Source organism: Lissotriton vulgaris, chromosome 10, assembly GCF_964263255.1.
Source record: "Lissotriton vulgaris chromosome 10, aLisVul1.2, whole genome shotgun sequence".
Classification (NCBI taxonomy): Eukaryota; Metazoa; Chordata; class Amphibia; order Caudata; family Salamandridae; genus Lissotriton; species Lissotriton vulgaris.
Genome location: NC_141698.1, coordinates 559,483,342 through 559,504,494, shown reverse-complemented (window position 1 = coordinate 559,504,494; position 21,153 = coordinate 559,483,342). Strand labels below are relative to the sequence as shown.

The window sequence follows — 21,153 nt, the reverse complement described above, 5'->3', positions numbered from 1 at the left end:
GAATTTGACGTATTCACACAAACCTCTAAATTGGACAAATTATCCAAGGATATAAAATTCTTTGACAAGAAGACTGTATACCCTTACCTAGCTGAAGGGTATTACAACCAGGAATCTAGAGGTACATATACAACCAGAGGCAGGGGAGGATATCGTAGATACAATACTTTCTCCAACTCCTCAGTCAGTAGTGGCTCGGAATCAGACCAACCATCCACCTGTACCGAGGGACAAGAGGGGGACCAGAATTTTTTAGATCAGGACCCATGGGTGGACCAACGTGGGCGGGGGCGCCCCTGGGGTCGACCCAGGGGTCGTGGCCAAGCATCATGGAAACAGAACAGGGGACAACAAACTTGGAACCAAGGGAGAGACAAACCAGGGAAACAAGTACACTTCAGGCAGGAATCACATGGCGACATACGGACACGCTCACAACACTACAGATGGTAAATACAACCACAGTATCTAAACGAGGTAGCCCCTTGATTAATCTATCCAACTATAACATAACATGTGAGGAAAATGGGTTTTGGAAAAGGGTTTATCCTTTGTTCCAACTAACCTACCCAATAGCTTCAACCTGAAATTAGAACTTTTCCAATTCTTCCGCAAGGTTCGTTTAAAATACCATATCAATAAGTTACCTTATAACATTATGAATAGTAACACTGGTCTAAGACCACCATCTACCTTTACCCCTCCAACACACATGATGCCACCCAGGATTTTAGCCTACGAACAAATGGTGATGGGAGACATTACCAAATTACTCACGGACAGAAAGTATGTCAAATACAACATCTCTAAAACCGAACGACAGGCACTACATAACCTAAACACAAACCATGAGATAGTGATAAAGCCCGCAGACAAGGGGGGGGCAATAGTCATCCAGGATAGAGAGGCATACAAGGCAGAAATTCTCTCACAGCTAGCCAAAGAGGGTAACTTCAGGAAACTAGCCAAAGATCCCACTAATGACATAGCCATCCAAATCAGAGCAATAACAGGCACAGCACACCAGGAAGGTATAATTACCAAATTGGAGTGCGAATACTTAAATAATGCCCACCCACGAGTTCCAACGATATACACTGTACCAAAGATACACAAGGGCCTGGCCTCACCACCTGGGAGGCCGATCATTTCCGGATGTGGTTCGATTTTGGAACCGTTATGCAAGTTTATTGACATCTTTATCAAACCCATTGCGGAAGCCACGACTTGCTATTTACGAGACACCATGCAGGTAATCCAACTCATGGATGGAAACGCATTCGACCCCACACAGGAATTGCTGGTGACTATGGACATCACGTCCCTATACACCAGTATTCCCCAACAAGCAGCAATGGATGTGATTGAAACGGCCTTAGACAGTAGTACACGTCCACACAGGGTTCCAACCAACTTCATTTTGTCACTCTTGGAAGTAGCAATGAAAAGAAACTATTTCATATTCTGCGGGCACGTCTATAAACAAACGAGTGGTGTGGCGATGGGGGCCAGCTTTGCTCCAAACCTTGCCATTATCTTTATGGACGGTTTCGAGCACAAGTGGATTTTACACAACATTAACCCCCACAGGACGAAAATTGTAGAATGGCGTCGATATATCGACGATGTGCTCCTCATTTGGAGGGGTACACAGGAGGAGCTAATGGCCTTCCATGTTTGGTTAAATGAAAGGGACAACAATATCCAATTCTCAATTGAGAGTAGCAATAACTCTATACATTTTCTAGACCTGACCATCAAGGAAGAAAGTGGTGTTTTATATACCACACTTTTTAGAAAACCCACCGAAAAAAACACACTCCTCAGATATTCCAGCCATCACCCTCGCAACCTCAGGGACAACCTGCCATATGGTCAGTTCCTGAGGTTGCGACGTAATTGTACCAAGAAAATTGATTACTTCAAAGAATCCGATGTTCTGGTTAAAAGACTTATGGATCGAGGATACCCCAGAAGTCTGGTTAGGAAAGCACGTAAAAGGGCATGGTTCAGTAACAGAGAGTCCCTATTAGAACCCAGACAAAAAACAGACTCCGCGGAGAATAGACTAATATGTGTCACCACTTTCAATACACGCAGCACAGAGATCAAACAAACCATCAATACACACTGGCATCTAGTAGAGGAAGAGATAGGTGTAACCGAACCTCCGATGCACGCCTTCCGCAAAGGTAGGAGTGTGAGAGACTTCGTAGAACACTCTATGTTAAACCAACAGAAGACTGATAGTCAAACATCACTATGGAACCTTCCCCCTGTACTGGGCCACTTCAAATGTGGCAGCTGCAAGGCCTGTGCAATGGTATCCGAATTGAAAGCATGCACTTACAATAATTACACCCATACGATGCAACAACACACTAATTGCAATACGATGGGGGCCATCTATGCTATAATGTGCCCATGTGGCTTCATGTATATTGGCCAAACCATCCAAAAGACCAAGACCCGCATCCTGCAGCACTGCAGCAAAATACGCTGCAAGGTACAAGGAGCCCCACTAGTGGATCATTTTTTGAAATTCAACCACCAACCAGAAAGCTTCACATGGTGGATAATAGAGAAGGTCACCAAAAATCCGCGGGGTGGCAATTATGCTAAATTTCTAAGCACCCGCGAATGTCGCTGGATGCATCTATTTGACACTGTCAACCGCGGTCTGAATGACCGCGAAGAGGTCCTCAGACAAATGGTGGCATTTCAGGATGGTTGATAACCAACCCACCATTCCATCGGTTCCACAGATCAGCTCTCCTTGCCATATCTCAGGGAGTTACAATAAGGCAATAGTGATGCACACATTCCACCCTACATAATAGAGTGTTAAATGTAGTAATGTTGTACATAACGATGTCCAATATTCGATATGTAACCATTGTATTGTGTATTGTATTGATATGTAAACACTGTACTGTTTTGTTGCAATTGCATTGATGTATACTTAATGTTCTTGGAATAATGTTCCCAAGTCCAAGAAAGGATCGATTGACCTTTACTTATTCCAAAATATGACACATCGAAACAATACTGACCATTGAACCTTTCAACTTTGCGTCATGTCTTAAAAAATTTTTTGACTATGTATGCACTGTACAACCCAAACGACTACCACTGGGCTGGGAACCGCTTGGTCCCACTTTGATTCCTATGACGTACCTGGTCTGTCCTCTATGTCCATTATCGGAAATAGCCCGCTTTTACTATATGACCTAGATAGGATCGTTTGCTCTTTACCCATTGCCAAATAAGAAAAATCAATATACTACTGACCCTTGAACCTTTTCAATTATTTGGCACATATCAATTCTTCCACACAAATGGCTACTATTGGGCTGGGAATCACTGTAGTCCCTTTTTGATCACCAAGACGGCCACAACTCGTAAGTCCGTCTTCAATATTCACCATCGGACACAGCCCTCTCTCATTGGTTAATGCGGGTACACGTGATGTTATCTTCAAACACGGAAGCTTTTGCACAGCCCGTGCGCTGTTTCTCGTACCGACCACACGCTGATTGAAGTCCCCCGCGGTACCCAAACGGTTGCAATCCCTTAGAGGTAAGAATCCATATCCTCTTCTGGTTTAGCGGACGTTTGACTTCTACCCTACCAGACAGATGGAGTGTTTTACAATACCTCCCTGTTGTCTTTCCCAGATTACGCCACGAATACAGACGATAATTGTAAATGAGAACGGAGCCATCACGCTCGTACAAGGATCAGACCTCTAAACATCCTCTAGAGGTAAGACCCACACCTTACCCACGAGTATAGGGCCAAACTGTTAAGGTGCAGAGATAGCGAGAATCAAGAGGGAGAGAGAGGACCAGTTAGCTAGTCCGAATCCCCGGTTTATATGTAAGTAAATCAAAAGGAGACTAGCTAGAGATGAGGTTAGTCTGACATTAATTTTGTTATTGTCATAGCGACTCAATATTGTTGCGCCAGTTGGCGGTGGCACCTGTTGGGTGTCTTTAGAAAGCCCTCACCCACCAACCTAGTTGGTGGCATGCTTCATCATCGGGCCCACCCAGTGACACCTAGCGTGTCCCGGGTGTGCTTCGACGCCTGATTACAGCGGAGCAGGTATGTCACTGTGTGTGCGGTGTGAGGTGTTCAGATAGGTGAGATTAAAACGGCTTGGCCGGTGGTCCCTGGGGTGAGGAAACTTTATTAAAAGGGCCTCCGTCAGCGGTTAAAAATAAGGCTGTGGGACGTTAGAGGCGGGTTACAACCTCCTACGTCCTAAGAGTGTCAACATGTTTTCAGCCAGTGCCTTATTACTAATCTGGCTTTCTTCAGGACAGTAACAAATATGTGTAGGTTAAAATTAGGGGTTGTGTAGTGTAGTCTATGTGTCTACACGCCCTAAAGTGTATATAACTGTGAGAGGGGGGATTCCCTTCTCAAGATCACGCTTTTAGAAGCTTGCTTGTGCTCCAAGGTTATTGAAGTGGCAAGGGGTGGCCAGCATTTCTGGCCAGCATCAGCGTGGGACCTGTTGTGCCTCCTTCGCATAACCGAAGCACACCCGGGACACGCTAGGTGTCACTGGGTGGGCCCGATGATGAAGCATGCCACCAACTAGGTTGGTGGGTGAGGGCTTTCTAAAGACACCCAACAGGTGCCACCGCCAACTGGCGCAACAATATTGAGTCGCTATGACAATAACAAAATTAATGTCAGACTAACCTCATCTCTAGCTAGTCTCCTTTTGATTTACTTACAAGGTGCAGAGATACACATTGTTGTCCCTTTTTCCCATAACAGGCACAATCGGTATCACTTAGCGGCATCTATAGCAGGCGTCTAACAGGGCTACCACCACCGGATTGCCCGCGGGGGCACCGGTAGGATTTTCCAACTGTCCACATCAGTGGTAAGTCCCTTCTTGCACTCAGACAACAGGCCCAGTAGGTTATACATATAGATGGGGTTATTAATCAACCCTTTCAATCTTTCACAGGCTTTTACTGAAACGTTTTGGCTGAGTACCAAACTGGGTGTATACCTGAACCAACAGACTCCAGACCCCCACCAATTTATTAGGTGAGTTTGGATTTATGAATGTTTGCGAATAGACTGGATATCTGGAGTTATTTGCCCTTGGGAGATGGGCTCTGACCCAGTATCTTTCTCTACCAATAGGTGACCCACCTCTTAGAAATTCGGACGGAGGTCTAACCTGAACAGCATTATTGGTAATGTACCAGATATGTTTCATTGAACAACACTTTTGTGATTTGATCCTAACTTAGCATCTAACACCTACCTCATCCTTGTACTTTAGGTGTTTGACCTAGACCACCGACTGGATCATGGCCAAGTCTCCCTAACCCCCAACCCCCCCCCATTGTCCTGAAGAAGACCCGCAGCTGAGGTCCCAAGTACCCCAGGAGCACCAGGGTCGAAACGTCGACGGTTTTCCAATCAAGTGCCTGTACCTTCCCCAGTCCAATCCCCTTTTCCCTTTTTCATTGTTTCGGACAGGCCCATATGATAGCGGAAGTTTTCCCGCTTTGGTTCATGTAAATGTTACATTTGTACACTATAATTGCTACCTTTCCCTCCTTCTTCTCTAAATCACAAGAGCACCCCTTTCCTTTTTCACTGACTATATTCTGATGGTCTTTCTTGCGCCGATTTATAATCATAATTGTTTTATGAAGATGTAAATAAATATGTAAATTTTGATACAACAAAAACCCAGAGTGTGGTTATAATCTATTGTTCATTTCTTAGGCTAAAACTGTTAATTTTGTTTTTTCATTTACAACCAATGTGTAGATAACTAATGCCAATTCCAATATATCTCCCACATCCTGCTTGAATCTATGTATGCAGATTTAATCGCATCATTAAGACACAAATGCTATTCATGTAAGTTCTGTTTGAATTAATGTCAAGGACCACTTTTCTTTAAATTATCCCTGTAAAGCGCTCAGGTACCTTAACGGGTCACATTCGCGCTCTATAAAACCTCAAATAAATAAATGAATGGTGGAAATATTCTTTCCACTGTAACCAAGGAACTGGTGGCTCCCCTGGAACACGTGAGAATTCTTTGAGAAGATTCACAGTAATACCTGGTGCTGGAGTTGCCATCATTTTCATTTTTTTTTATTTTATTATTGAATTAGTTGTAAGGAAGTAAAACTCAACTCACTTCTACCTTACATAGCTGTAATGTGGTGTCACTGTAACAGAGTGACACAATTAATACCAAGAACACTGGAAGTACAATGCCTACAATAAGCAACCCCACTTTACAATTTGAATGAGAGTATGGATAAACTCAAGACCCATCTGTATCCAAGCACCTAACTCCCCCTTCTTCCTCTTCCCCTTTTCCCCTCTCCCTCGCCTTCTGTTTCCTGAGATGTAGTAGAATTCTAGCGCGGGGACACACTATTTTTAGTGTAGCCAGGCGCTTTAAAAATGGCTTTATTATTATTATTATTATTATTATAATATTTCAGCTTGGAAGAAACACCATATTAATTACAGTAATGACAATGTATCCACAAGCAGGGCAAATCAGCGCTGAGAAATATAGTAGTTACCACAATTTGATCCCAAGCTGTGTGGATCAGCGTGGGAAAATACAGAGTATTACATCAGTAATTGAAAGGAGATTACTGTAACATAATCTCCCTTGCTGTGCAGATAAGCTTAATATTAATAAACCGCACCCTCTTGGAAGCTACCCTCATTTGCTGCACAGATCAGCGCAAAGAAACAAGACCGCTGCCCCCCTCTGCTGCACGGACCAGCACAAGGAAACTAGATGACACTCCTAAAGATCAAAGGGCGAAGAGCGCACCAGGGAGAAATCAACTGCTCTGTGAGACACATGGAGAATTGCTAGCCAATGTGTATGCTAGCTGGACAACAAACATCAGGACGTGTAGGAAGTTAAAAATGTTAGGCAACGTGCACGTGGCTAAAATGCGCACAGTTGCATTAGCAGTTAACAAGCACGCGTCAATATGTGCACAAGTGGCCACCCAAAATAAGCAGCAAGTAAGCTTGTGCATCAAGGAATATTTTTTCTCCTCACGTGTCAAAATCGGAAACGGCAGGAGTATCAGTGGTCCGAAAGGCATCTGGAGACTATCTTCCGAACCCAAAAGCAGCAAAACAACAATTCTAGAAACAGGAACGGATTCAGCAGGTACAGCAGATACACACTCAGGCTCTGTTGCCTAGTCACTATCAATCATCGCCATTAATTTGTAGTGAATACGCTACACGCTTTCAGGAATGAAAGCACTTTATTGCGACTAGGCAGAGCACCAAAACCGGCTGCTAGTCTCTCCAACTGTCATAGCCACACAGCTTGATCCCTGTCTCCTGAGTGACACACATTATGATCTATGACATTCTACAATGACATCTCTACATTCCACCTCTCCCATACACTACAATAACTCCACTGTTATCCTATGGAGAGGTAGATCTTGCAGTAGTGAAAAATGGATCTAAGAGTTTTTCTCTATCAGGACATGTGAATCTTAAATATACATGTACCAATTTTTTAAATACACTGCACCCTAAACTCTGGGCTGTCCAGGGTCCCACCTGTGAGTGAATTATATGTATGAAAAAGGGACGTTTGGGCTTGGCAAAAGGTTAATTTGGTTGAAATGTCAGTTTAGAACTGCACCCACAGGCTGCAATGACAGGCCTGAGACATGCTTTAAAAAATATATATATTTTATTAACCCCTTGTGTGCTTTGGCCATCCGCCGGCCGTCCGCCGGCCGTCCAACGTCACGGTGAGCATGTGCTGACGACGGCCGGGGGCCGTCCGAATCCCGCCCACCTAATAAAACCCCGCACAGCGTGAAAATTCACGCAGCGCAGAAGAGGTTAAACTTTTCATCTCTTGAAAGTTCTCCTCACTAAGGCATAAGAACAGTGATAGACCATCCTGGTCAGGCCCAAGATGGTGTTCCACCATAAAGTCAATTCCCTATAGGGAGATGGCCTACCTCAACAGTTTAGGATTTTCACCTCTCATTGCATGAGCCATATGAAGGGGCGTGTCGTCTGTCTAAACAAGAATGTGAGTCCCAAACAGGTATTTTCTCAGCTTTGTCAGTGCCCAGACCATTGCAAAGGCCTCCCTTTCAACCACACCCCACTTCTGTTCTCCGAGAAGTAACCTCCGGCTAAGTCAGCCCTGCTCTTAAGCGTCTGTCTGCACATTAACCGCATCGCTGCTACGGTGATTTTTGCGCTGTGCTGACCCTTTGTGAACTACATTGTTCATGACGAGCTCAGCTCGTCATCAGCACACGCCACCCGTGGCTGATGACGAGCTGAGCTCGTCATCAGCATCGAAGGGGTTAAACACCTTAGAAACGTCAGGAACCTTGACTACCGGTGCTGTACACATGGCTTCCAAAAAGGTGTCAAAGGCTCTCTGGCAGGCCTCTGTCCAGATTAGCAGTAGTATACTGTGCAGAGTCCTAAGGCCGGCAAAAATGAGCTCAGGGAATATGAAGAAGGAAGGCAAAAACTGTGGGGGAATACTACCCTAAGGCTGAGAGGTCTAAGAGAAATCAATAGAAAAAAACTTCCCAGCAGACCATAAAACAGGCCCACAAGTCCAACAGTGTTTTGGAATTGGGTCTATTGATAGAATAGGGATTTTGGAGTATGGCCCCAAAAAATTATATATATATATTCAGTATTCAAGAATAAAAATGTGTTTCTGGTAGTAGCCTGAATAAAACGAGAATGAACATTTTCAAAAACCACAGTTGATGGACAGAATGCAGAACAATGTCATACATTCACCCCAGTACAGAGATCTGGGCCCAAATCCATCGTTTTTTTGCACTCCACACCACCCCAGTTCAGACACTGGTAATGGTCATGCCCATACTCCCATACAAAGGCAAAACAGCTAGATAAGCTGCAAATTGCTCTGACAACCATCATTGTCTGTAGGCGTATGCATCTGTGTTGTCTTCATGTTGTAAAGGCTTAGGTATTAAGTTTGTTACTTTGAAAGAAGAAAATACCAGGCATCCTCTTTTTTTGGGTTGCTGGACAGATGAACCACTAAAATGGAATGCATAACAAAGATACTTGAAAATTAACAAATCACGTAAAATTGTAAACTGACTTAGGGCCTGATTTAGATCTTGGCGGACAGGTTTCTTTCTCCATCATAACGGTGACGGATATCCCGTCTGCCAAAATATAAATCCCATAGGATAATATGGGATTTATATTTCGGGGGACGGGATATCCATATCTTTGTGATGGAGTAACCCATCCGCCGCAATCTAAATCAGGCCCTAAATCTGTTACAACCAAGAAATATTTGGCACAATGCAAGGTTTTCAAAGTTCAAGGTTTTTATTAGTTATTTAGATCTTACAATGAATCTACAATATATAAAATACATCAATTAATGCAATTTAAAAGAAGAGCTACAAAATGTAGGAATATTACAGCACATTAATTCATTGACAGGGCAATTTATTATCTCCATAGCAGCTTTAGCTGTTGTAATTCCATAATTATTTTTTAAGTGGTGTTAAAAATCTCTGTTGGAAGACCCTTCAAATGGGACAGCCCAATATACCATGTTCGATATTCTGTACACCATTATAATATAAAGTGCATATTCTTTTCTCCCAGACCACATTCTGCCATGCATCCGTCACAGTTTTTAACGGCAAACATTTAGGGCCAGATGTACGACCATTGTTTGCACTCACAATTGGGAAATAGGCCCGTTTGCAACCGCAAATTAGGTCTGCCCTATTTACAAACCCTATTTTGCGAGTCGGTAACCTGTAGGGTTTGCGACTCGCTATTAGGAAAGGGCATACCTAGGGCTTCCCTTCCTAATAGCAACTCGCACTTCAATGTAAGATTGTTTTGCGGCCGCAAAACACTCTCAGTTTAACACCCTTTTCAAAGTGAATATTTGATCTAGTCAGGGAAACGTGCTGAAGTGCAGATAAAATATTAGAAAAAAATGGACTGGCCTTTGTAGTTGGAAGGAGACATTCTATGGCCATAAGCCTCCTTAAAGACTTTTCCTTGGCATGTAGAATACAATGATATTTTTATAGCATGTGGCTCGTCCTCTGATGTCCCTTTTCAAAGGGTGTTAACCCACTTGCAAACGAGAAGGGGTCCCCAGGGGACCCCTTTCTCCGTTGTGTCTGGCATAGAAAATATTTTTTAAGAGCAGGCAGTGTTTAAAAAATGAAACAGTATTGTTTAATTTTTCTTTTTTAAATACATCCCATTTTCCTTTAACGAAAACGGGTTGCCTTTAAAAAAAACTGTTAGTTTATTTAAAAAGCAGTCTCAGACATGGTGGTCTGCTGACTCCAGCAGGCCACCATCCCTGGGAGTGCTAGCCATTCCTAATGGGGTTGCAAATTGCACCTGCCTCATGAATATTAATGAGGCAAGCAATTTGCGACCCCATTAGGAATCGCAAACAGCGTCTGAGACACTTTTGTACATTCCTATTTGCAAGACGTAACTTGCGAGTCACAAAATGGCACAATTTGCGACTCCTAAATTGGTAGGATCGTATATCTGGTCCTTAAACCTTTAAATTACACCTTTGCAACCTATGTTGCAGGTTCCAGTTCAAATACGCTTGGGGTACTGCTGCCTGACATGATTGAGTGACACACTGAAAGCGAGGTTTAGCGCTATATATAACTATATCACACTCCATCGATAAATTTGCAATGGTAAGCTTTAAAAATTTTAGGTGATCCTAGCTCATATTCTGAATATTTGATCTAGTCAGGGAAACGTGCTGAAGTGCAGATAAAATATTAGAAAAAAATGGACTGGCCTTTGTAGTTGGAAGGAGACATTCTATGGCCATAAGCCTCCTTAAAGACTTTTCCTTGGCATGTAGAATACAATGATATTTTTATAGCATGTGGCTCGTCCTCTGATGTACGTGCTCACCAATCCTAATTGTAAACCTTCGCTCTTCTATTGAGACCATAGAATTTAAAGTGAATCTTCCCCTCCACCTTATGCATAAAGTGCCATTACTTAATATGTATTGCCTCTATAGCATATAAAAGGGTCGACTGAGTTTTCATTTTGTATACTGTTAGATGAATAAAGTGCCTGTGACCTGTTGCTCGACAAAGTGACTTTAGTGCGTTTCCATGAGCATATGCCTTATTTGATTTGATATGTTTATTATCTGCCAAATTAGCAGTCATTATTCTTCCAAGATAAGAGTAAGACTTTACTACTTCTATGGTAGAATTATTATAGAACCACTTATACTTGCATTGGTCCAATACCCTTTTGGACAGAACCTCATAACCTTCAAGAACTGAGCGTCTGAGTAAGATGACAAGATATTAAGATGTTTCTGGATGCCTTTGAGAGTCAACTCTAGCGGAACGATATTATCCACATAAAGGAGTGTCCCTAAAGGATAAGAGCCTAGTTTTGGGGCATCACCAGCAGCCTTGCTCAGCACATCGGGCAGGTCATACAAAGAGAAAACAGCAGTCAACAGGCATCCTGCTTCAAACCATTACTGGTCAGAAAATTAAGAGTGATACCCAGCCTGCTTCCTAACATAACATGACAGCAGATAGCTGTTTGGAGAGCAATACCATGTTTTAGGGGATCCCCTGGTATTTCTAACCCAGTAAACATTTTCCAAAGGGTCAGCCTGTCCACGAGGTCAAAAGCAGTTGAAAAATCAATGAAGGCCGCATAGACAGGCATCCCTCTTTGTTTCACATATTTTTCCAATACAAGATGGATTACTGTTATATTGTCCAAGGTTGACTGACCAGCTCTAAACCCTGCCTGCTCCAAAGGAGTAATATTTGTTTCCTACATCCATTCTATTAGATTTGATAAAACACATTTGGAAAAATCTTTCCTGTGGCATCAAACAGGGTGATCTGTCTATAATTGCAAGGTAGGTTTGAAGGCCCATTGTTATGTAAGGGCGAGATAAAATTGCTCCTCCATGAACTAGGAACCACCCCAGTAAAGTAACAATAACGGAAAAGTGCCACTACGTAAGTGGCCCATAAGTCCATGTCTTATTTTATGATGGAATAGGTAGTTGATCTGGACCTCTTGCCCTGGTATTCATAGCAGCTTTGAGATAATGCTACACTTCCTATCTAGTTGGGGAGAAAAGGGGTGCATCTCCCATCTGAACCCTCATCTAAGGACACTATAACACTGTTACTGAGTGTCTGTGTGTTCAAAGCATAGAGAGAGATAATGTATTCTTACCATTCCATGCTAGTGATATTATTTATCTTAGGTTTGCGGAAGAGCCTCTGTTTTCCCCTATAATTTTTCAAAAGACTTTTTGATTTTTACATTTTCTGTTATTTTTACCCAGATGTTATCAGATCTACATCTCTCTTGGATTCTTACCCAACTAGTTCTTCTTTTTAAATGAAAAATACACTTATTTCATTCCTTAGAATAGAAGGTGAATTGTCTTCTTTGCAGGTGATTAAGGAGCTTGTCAAAACAAACAGTTTATTAAAGATATTAGATTGCCATATGTGATTTTTACAAGGACTACCTACCAGATTCAGAGTTATCCTTCCTAATTTTCCCATATCTTCCTCAAATACGTCTACAGGAAACGGGAACATTTGTCAATAGGACATGAGAATGGCAAATATTACCCCCTACCCCTCCCCCACTGGTGAAACCTTGTTTTTAAGAGGGGAGGAAATAATGTAAATTCCTTGAGACATGAAAAAAAACACAGTTGTTCAAGATCAAAATTACAATAACTGGTGACTTAAACGTTTTCTTCTCTAGTCAAGTGTCTAATAATTCCACCAATTCCAAATCATTGCTCCTTACCAACTTGTTGGTCTACCTGGGCCAAGAGATTCAATAAAAGGGATCGGTTTAAAAAAGAAGAATCATTCTCAAATAAGGCAATAAAATCTAAAGTTGTAATTTCCTCCATTCTCTTCTGCATTTTAGACTGGTAAGTTCGGAGATTTTGAGGGCCGTTTTCTACTTCATCAGATGATGTACGGGGAACAAAGGTCATTAAAATCAGGTTCGGACCCATTGATAGGGCTATTATTTCCTTTTTTTCCATTTTTAAGTCTTTCGGTTCCAATGTAAATAAACAGATGGCACAAAGATCTTTGAATCAAGGGACATCTTTTCTGCCTCTCTATCTAAGATAATTTCTGTTTTTGTCAATAACTCTGGCTCCTTTGATGGTATAGCCCAATTTAAACTGCATTAACCATGAGGATTCTCAGAAACGGCCGCTAACTGTGAATTCTCAAACCCTATAGTAGACTTCACCCTTTCTCCAAGGTCTATTGAAGACGAAGTAGGAATAGTGTCATCAGGGAATGTAATTTTTATAGCCATTCTTTTGCTTAGTCTTCTTAGCTTTCTTTTATCATCTTCCCGATCTTTCATTTTTGGGGGGGTATTATGGCTGGAGACAGTGTCCTTTCATCAGCCCCTTTCTTTTTTCCTTTTGTTTTGAAAATTGGAAACATTTCAGATCCTATGATTTGTACTGTAGAGGGATTATATTATACTGATGCAGCATTTGGTGTGTTTGGTGTCATTCTAAGAAAAGAGAAACTCCAATGAAAAAGATCTACCTCCAGCTTCGATTTTTGTGAAATCGTCAGTAATTTTTCAGATGGTCCAACCTACTCCAAGTCCAATATCATTCTTTTGAATACAATTAGCTTGAGTAATCTGCTTACCAGTTGATACGTCAACTCCCTCGTATTTCAATGGGATCAGAAATACTGATAAAATGTTCAGAATATGATCTGAGCTATCAGTAGGTTTTTCCAACAGTTGCATAATGGAGGACAGAATTCTCTCTAGGCATCGAAGATTGCTAGAGAAGCAAACATAGTCACCAGGTAGATGAATGAAACAGTAATTCTTCTGATGCTGCAGAGAGATTTAATACTGATGAGATGTTAATGCTAGGTGTACTACAGAAGAATTCCACTGACTTTCTCTTCCTTTGTGTTACCTATACAACTCTTTCTGAGAAACATTTACTTAACGCAGGAGAGGCATCCTTAAACGACGATAACTTTAAGTTGTGCTGGGAACAGGAGCATGTATGATAGTTGGAGAGCCCTGAGTTTCTGTTTTCCGGCTTTATATGAGCGACGTTTGGCATGGACCATGCGGGTGTAATCCGGAAAAATCTGTATTTTGGAATTTTGATATTGGAGGTCTGATTGCGCTCTAGCCTCTCTCAGGATACAGTCTCTATCATTGAAGTTGAAGAATCTCACTATTATGGGCCTTCACTGTGCACCCAGGGGAGGCTTAGGAGTAAGCAATCTGTGTGCTTGCTCCACTGCAAACCAGGGGGAAAGTTTGTCCTTTGGCATCCAGGATTTATGGCATTCATCAAGGAAGTCATCGGGTTGGGAAACCTACAAAGCGTAAGTTGTTGTGCCTGGAGAGGTTTTACGCCTCTTCAATGCAGTGATGAAGCTCATTTGTGTGGGTCCTCATCCTCCACAGTGGAGAGACATACCTCTGCCTCGGAAAGGCAGCCAGTACCACTACGAAGATCTTGGCAGATATCCACCAGTACTTCTCCAATCTTCGTCTTGACAACGGTCTGTGAGGAGTGCATGGCCTGAAGGATCTTGTCCAGGCTATCTTCAGATGTGGTGGCTTTATTAAGCACCTCCCCTCCAGCCACTCCAGCAGTAGTGGTAAATTGGTCAGTGGGAAGGCGGGATGGCTTAATTTTCTTGTCTTTTCCCATTGTTCTAGAAACTGGAGCAGTAGGCATATGTAGAGGCCTGGCCCGCTTACTGTGGGTTCATGGCAGCACAAGTAGCCAAGCACAAGATCAGCCACCAGCACTGGGCAGAAAGTGAACGATGACGAGGGGAGGGGGATCAAGGTCCCAGGAGGCAAAGGGAGCAAGAACTTCAAGCAAATTACCACTCTGCCAGGTAACCCACGATTCAAGGGGTAGGTCACCAGCGATTACACCTCAGAAGTTGCACTCTTGCAGAGTGTTCTAGGCCTCAATGTCTGGACTGGTAGGCTGGTGAGAGGCCCCAGGCACAGTTCACTCCATTGCCAAGGGGAGAGAGAGTCGTCCCATGCCCCCAACCCAAGGCAATTCAGCAATGGTGCTCCACCAGAAATTAGGGGAGAAGAGAAAGGCCCTCAACAGTTTGGCGGGTGGGCCCTCCTTGCTGGGAACAATTCATACTTGGGGAGCTTGAAGTCCAGTTTATGCTACCTTCTCACGGGGAACTGTGAGGCCTGTGTTTAGTGGCACCGCTGCATCAGGTGATCCGCCACGCCAAGGGCCCCAAGAGGAAGGACCAGCCCGATACAGTAGACGGGGCCGCAGATTCAGCTGCAATTCTGGGGCAGGCCCCTGCCTCCCTGCGTCAATGTAAACCCAGACTGGAGCGGCCCAAAATGTTCAATTGAGGCCTAGTCTCACCTCTCCTGGGCCGCCCAAAGTCGTCCAGGAGCAGCAGCTCAGGTTGCGGGGAATAGGAGGGGGGTGCTGGGCCGAAACACCAGACCCACCGCCCGGTCAGCACTGGCAGCAGATATAGCGCACCTGTGCCCATTCCTGGGCATCAAGGAACTCAGAGCCTGTGCCCGCTCACTCATCGGGGCCTCGTCTCTCACCTGGGTCTCCCACATAGCACCATCGCACCTTATTCGCCACTCCTGCAGGGCATGGACGGTTTTCCACTTCGGGCCATGTCTTCTGCACTGCGTTGCCCCGATCCGCAATGCTGGCTGGAGTGCTAGGCACAGACTTATTGGCTTGACTTTAATTGTGTGCCCCCCCTGCCAGTGATATAAACGCCAATCACTGACTCACTCCAGAAGTAGCATTTGCCGGGGATAGAATGAGTCAAGACCCATGCAGACAAGGCTAGGCACTGCAGCTGATGGTGGCAGATGACAGAAGGGTCCGCAGCACTCTCAGAGTGCAACCGCCATCTTGACGCCCCAAACCACACCCCTCCTGGGACGCATTGTTGAAGAAGAAGATCCTTGGAAGGAAAGGGTAGGCAACCTGAAAGCTGCACCAGCGCCTAGGCTGACTGCTTCTGCAGGAAAGCCCCCCCATTCCTGTGCCTAATGCGGTCCTATAATGCTCTCCCAAATCAATCAGGCAGTGGCAATGGTGGTGGCAGTGGTATAACAATGACTTACCCAGCTGTCAAATGCCCAGCCAAGTATCCAACTAGGTATCAAGTGAGACACACTGTTTTCGATGATGTAGCTAATGGGAAACATCGTTTACAACAATGTTTACACATCACATGCACTTATTACTCTGTCATTACAACAACGATTTGCTGTAGGGGCAGAAAGTGTTCGATTTTAAATCCAACACCTTCCCTACTGTTCCACAGACTGGAGTTGGAATAGTAAATTATAAAATTCCAACATCCAGCGCCCCCCCTACAGCAAGTCGTTGTAATGACTTGCATTGTAATGGTCTGCATTGTAACAACGCAGTCGTTGTAATGACTGCGTTGAAATGGCATGCGTTCTAAATCCATGCGGTGTAACATGGCCTATTCGTAGCTAACTTCCTAGGGGCCGCAAGCCACACCCAAACCTAGCCTGGCCGATTCTGCTGCCTTATGGGGTTTGCTTAGTCCATTAAAGCTAATTTTAGCTGAAACTACAAAAACAGTTGAAACATGGGCCCAAGGGCAGAGAACCGAGCTATGGTTGGGAGGCTAAGGCTGTATCACAATGATTTTTAACATGGGCTCCAACTGCATTTGCCAGGAGCAATTGCATAGCTGCCTACTTGCTGCTTACTTGCCAACTTGCTGCTCATTACTCGCTGCTTACAGCTTACCCGTAGCCATGTCTGGATGCCTAGATGATGCCTGGTAGAGTGGAACGCTGAGGAGTGTGGATGGCAGACACCAGACCCGCTGTAGGCGCTGATGCTACCAGCACAACGGGTCCTCCTGGTTGGTAAACTGGCAAGAGTTTAAGGCACCAAAGTAGCCAGAAGGGCAGATTCTTCACACCTTAGAACACCGCAAGTCACAGGCCATGACACACACCTTAAGTGGCCCTCTGCGTAGTGCCTTGTCTCCTCCTTCATCCTCGACTCGCTTCCTTCCTCCTCCTCCTACGTAGACGTGCAGCGTTGCCAGTGCCACGTTAACAATCGTCTCCAATCTCAGCACAATGCAATTACCATTCATAGGCAAAGTTGGTAAAATGAATCATGTCTACCCTCCTAAATTAAAAAAAGAACTACAAACAAGCATTGGTAAAGTGAAACGGTCTGGCCTTGGCACGCTTAGTTAATGTTTATATTTTTGTATTCCTTTATTGGAAATATATGCCACAACAATAAAAAGAAGACTTAAAAACACAACACCGTCATACTTTGGTGGCCATATTCTTGCAATTTCTTTTTAAATCAATAAACCCGAATTCTTCATCAAATATAATGTTATTAGGACAGTATGGGTGCAGCTATGTTTAGAAATGATATACCAACCTTTTATAGTTTCCATACACATCACAGGAAGATATGTTTCTTGTGTATACTTTGGTGGGTGAAAGCCAAATATGAATGACAGGTGAACCAACCAATAGAGAATAGGGCTTATCCAGAGATCCTCTCTGTAGCTACATATGTATGTATTTTTTGTTAATATTTCTTTTCTAAATCAATGATGCTGTCAAGACAGGTAAAACTGTTTGTAGGTCAAACCTAAAAAGATGAAATTAAAAAGGGTTACTATATGTTTAGTACTCACCATGATGCCACCCGTGCAAGGTGAGACTGCAGATTTCATGATGATCGCACACTAGAGAAACCCCATGCTGATTAGAAACTTCGATTCCCGAGGCTTCTTTGCTTACTGATATCCCATTCTTTTTAAAAGGGGTATCAATACGTTGGCAATTTTCATCTACCTGCATAATGAGGAAGAAGGTAATTTGAAAAAGAAAAATGTAAAGTATGGTAAAATAAAAATTGTATGTGGTGCAAGATTCATAAAATGTGTTAAGTACATTGCAGCACAGCAACCTTATCTAAATAAAACAGAAAAATATTTTTGTACCACAATGACAATTACGTACATATTATTGTTAAAAAGTGGTGATATACCACATTATATGTCACTCTACACACAAGTTTTGTAGTTGTTACTAACATTAGGTTATTTTTTCTCATTGATGGAATTAAATGAACCAATTAATCAAAAGAGTAGCATTTTTGTTTGCGGCTGCCCACACCAATGGAGGTGCCACTGGTGGGGTCAGGATGTGAAGCCTAGGGGGGGGGGAATCCTGGAGAGCACTTTTTAGAGGGAGTAGGAAAATACTGAATGCAACCATGCTATACAGCATGAAAAATAAAATGAAGGGATATGCCCAACCAACAACAAAACCTCAAAAACTATTGTCTATGAAAGGATAAGCAGCCTAGTGGAGGGGCAATGTAACAGTTGATCTGGACGAAATATCACAGAAAACAGATGAGTTTTCATGGTGGATCTTATGCACACACTACAAGGGATCTTTGCTGGTACCAAGGTCTTCTTGACAAGTGGCCCTTAAACTGCAGTCTCAGCGCAAAGGCAGGATTCACAATAATAGGTTTGTTGGATTTTAGCTCACCCATTAATTACGAGGGCATTTAAATCCGATCCCTGAAGTACAGTTTCCTCAGGTGCAACGTGCCAAACTTATACCTGGTAAAAAATGATGAGCAATTTCCATGACATGTAGATTGTGGTGTAGAAAGCACAACAATCCACATTGTATTACCCATTGGATGGGGAAATGCATAATTAAGCGTCATTGCCCATGACTGCAAGCAATATATAGAATTATAGATGGGTAACAGTGAATTACAGGGATGTTTTTCACTGAGGGGTTATGAGTGACGTCACATTGACTACTAGAGCTAAGCTCAAATTGTCTATGATGTCACTCAGAACCCGAGGTGAAAAACATCCCTGTAACTAACTTTTTACACATCTATAATTTTATGTTATGAATGCACTGCCAAAATCATCTGTCCCTACCTTCAACTACTGCACAGGGACAGAGGATAACGGGGGAGCTATACATTACATTCCCTCTCCTCCGTGAGGAAATATGAAAAATAAATATCGTACCTGCTATCCTTAACCAAAACCCACTATATTCCATGCCTTCCTTCCCCATCCTGCAGCTGTGCTTTCTGCTCTCACTGAAAGGAGAGAAGCAGAGCTGCACTGGCAGGCTCTCAGAGAGTCCTGTCACCTGTGGAGAAGTGTGGCTCAGGGGTTAGAGGCGGCAGACCCGGAAGCTGAGATCGGCCCTGGACCAGGGTTCAATTCCCTGCCTCGGCGGGTCTTGGGCTAAAAATTCCACGGACTCGATAATTCTCGCTCCGGTGCCTTCTCGACTCACGGGTTCACACTCTGCGACTCTGGGCAATAGCTTGCTTAATCTCCACAACGGCCCCTCGCGGCGGGATGCCTGGCTTTCACCTTGTGGCTACCCTGCCGGGGATATCTCACAGGGGAATACCAGGACGGGTTCCCTAAGCAAGCGCCGGGAAACCCACTGCGGGTAGCTGTGCGCTATATAAGCTCAAATACATTTACATTTAACTGGAATGGAAAGGCTGTATCACATAATAGCAGTAATTAAACAGTTTTGGTATCAACTGTTATGATGTCATAGCGAAGAGTTATGACTGTCAAAAACTGAAATGAACTATAGAGGCGCTCTATGAAAGCCGTACATAACAATGGTGTTAATCATCCTCCACCGCAATTATGGGCCCAAATTCCAGGTGAAACCCCGTAATGAGGAGCCGGGACAGTGAGAGCTTGAGAGCAGCTTCCGATGAAATCTGCTGCTGAAGCCTTCAGAGGATTGCCAGCTCCTCGGACTAAGCATGAATTGCAGCCACTGGGACAATGGACGCCAGAGGAGCAGGGATGTGGCAACCACTGAATCCTCCCATTGAGGGCTTGCAATGGAAGCAATAGCCCACAGGGGGAGCATGCTGCTTGGCTGGGCAGCAGAATGCTAACAGGAGACAGTTATTGGTCCGATAAATAACATATGGTTCCAGGCTCAGTGCCCCCTCTAGAATATTAGCTCTTTCATCCTTACCTCTGATGTTGCGTTGGGCGCAGAGATACTCCTCTGGGAGTCGATTCTAGCACGGTACAAACTCACAAATAAATAAATAAATAAAATATACACAGTAGTCCATTTCTAGGGAATTCCTCAGTGGAAAAAGGCATTGCACAGTGAAGTTAATATTGAGCTGAAGCAGGGAGTCAGTGATTCACCCTCATGATGGTGAGTAGATGATTATGCATCTTTTAGGCAGGGACGGATCCTCTGCTAAGGCGGAGGAGCATCGTCCCACTGCTCTCAGAGCAGGAAAAATAAAATGATAATAACATAGTTATTATCATTTAATTTTTTGCAGGTTCGTGAATCAGTTAGGGCGGGGCAGGGCTAGTGGGAAAAGGGGAGGAGTGTTTTGCACTCTCCAAGTGCGCCTGAATTGCTTGGCCGGACGTCTTGGCCTGGGCAAACACTTTTAGCTTAATTAAGTTTGTAGCTTATCAGAGGTGTGAATTTTGGACAGGATGATAAAGAGAAGTCTAAGGTGATACTACGATTCGGAATAGTGCAAATGTATATTATCGCTAGTGAAGTTCAGTGAAATCTTCCATTTTTAAACTCCATGCAGGTGTGAAGTTTGTGTATTATGCTTAATTTCACCTATGGGTGAAGCTGTCCTGCTAAAATCCCTTTTGCTGGAATATTGTACTAAAACCCTTCGATGAAAATTTTCATGCAGAAGAAATATTTTTGCCTGGAAATTCTCAATCGGGCAACTGGTCGTATTGGGGTTTTCTCACTCAAAAATCTTTTTCTTTCTACTTTTTTTTAAACAAACTTTATTGGCATTTGCATAACAGTGCATTCACATAGGTAGACTGTTAAACTACATTCATATAAGTATTGGTCTAAACCATAAGAAATACAATTGATCAAACGCGCACCCTAATCTGTAGCAAATCTTCAATGCCTCCCAATAGCCCAACTTCCCAACTAACCCTCCACTCTCTT

General features: G+C 43.4%; 1 protein-coding gene across 1 annotated transcript in view; it reads right to left on the bottom strand.

Annotated features, from left to right (window-relative positions):
* APOLTP (apolipoprotein lipid transfer particle homolog) overlaps positions 1–21,153 on the bottom strand; it is a 1,141,779-nt gene that overhangs the window by 68,510 nt on the left and 1,052,116 nt on the right. Inside the window, exon 67 of the mRNA XM_086941409.1 lies at positions 17,817–17,976. Coding sequence (XP_086797535.1) covers positions 17,817–17,976 — 160 coding nt within the window. The remainder of the gene's footprint in view (positions 1–17,816; positions 17,977–21,153) is intronic.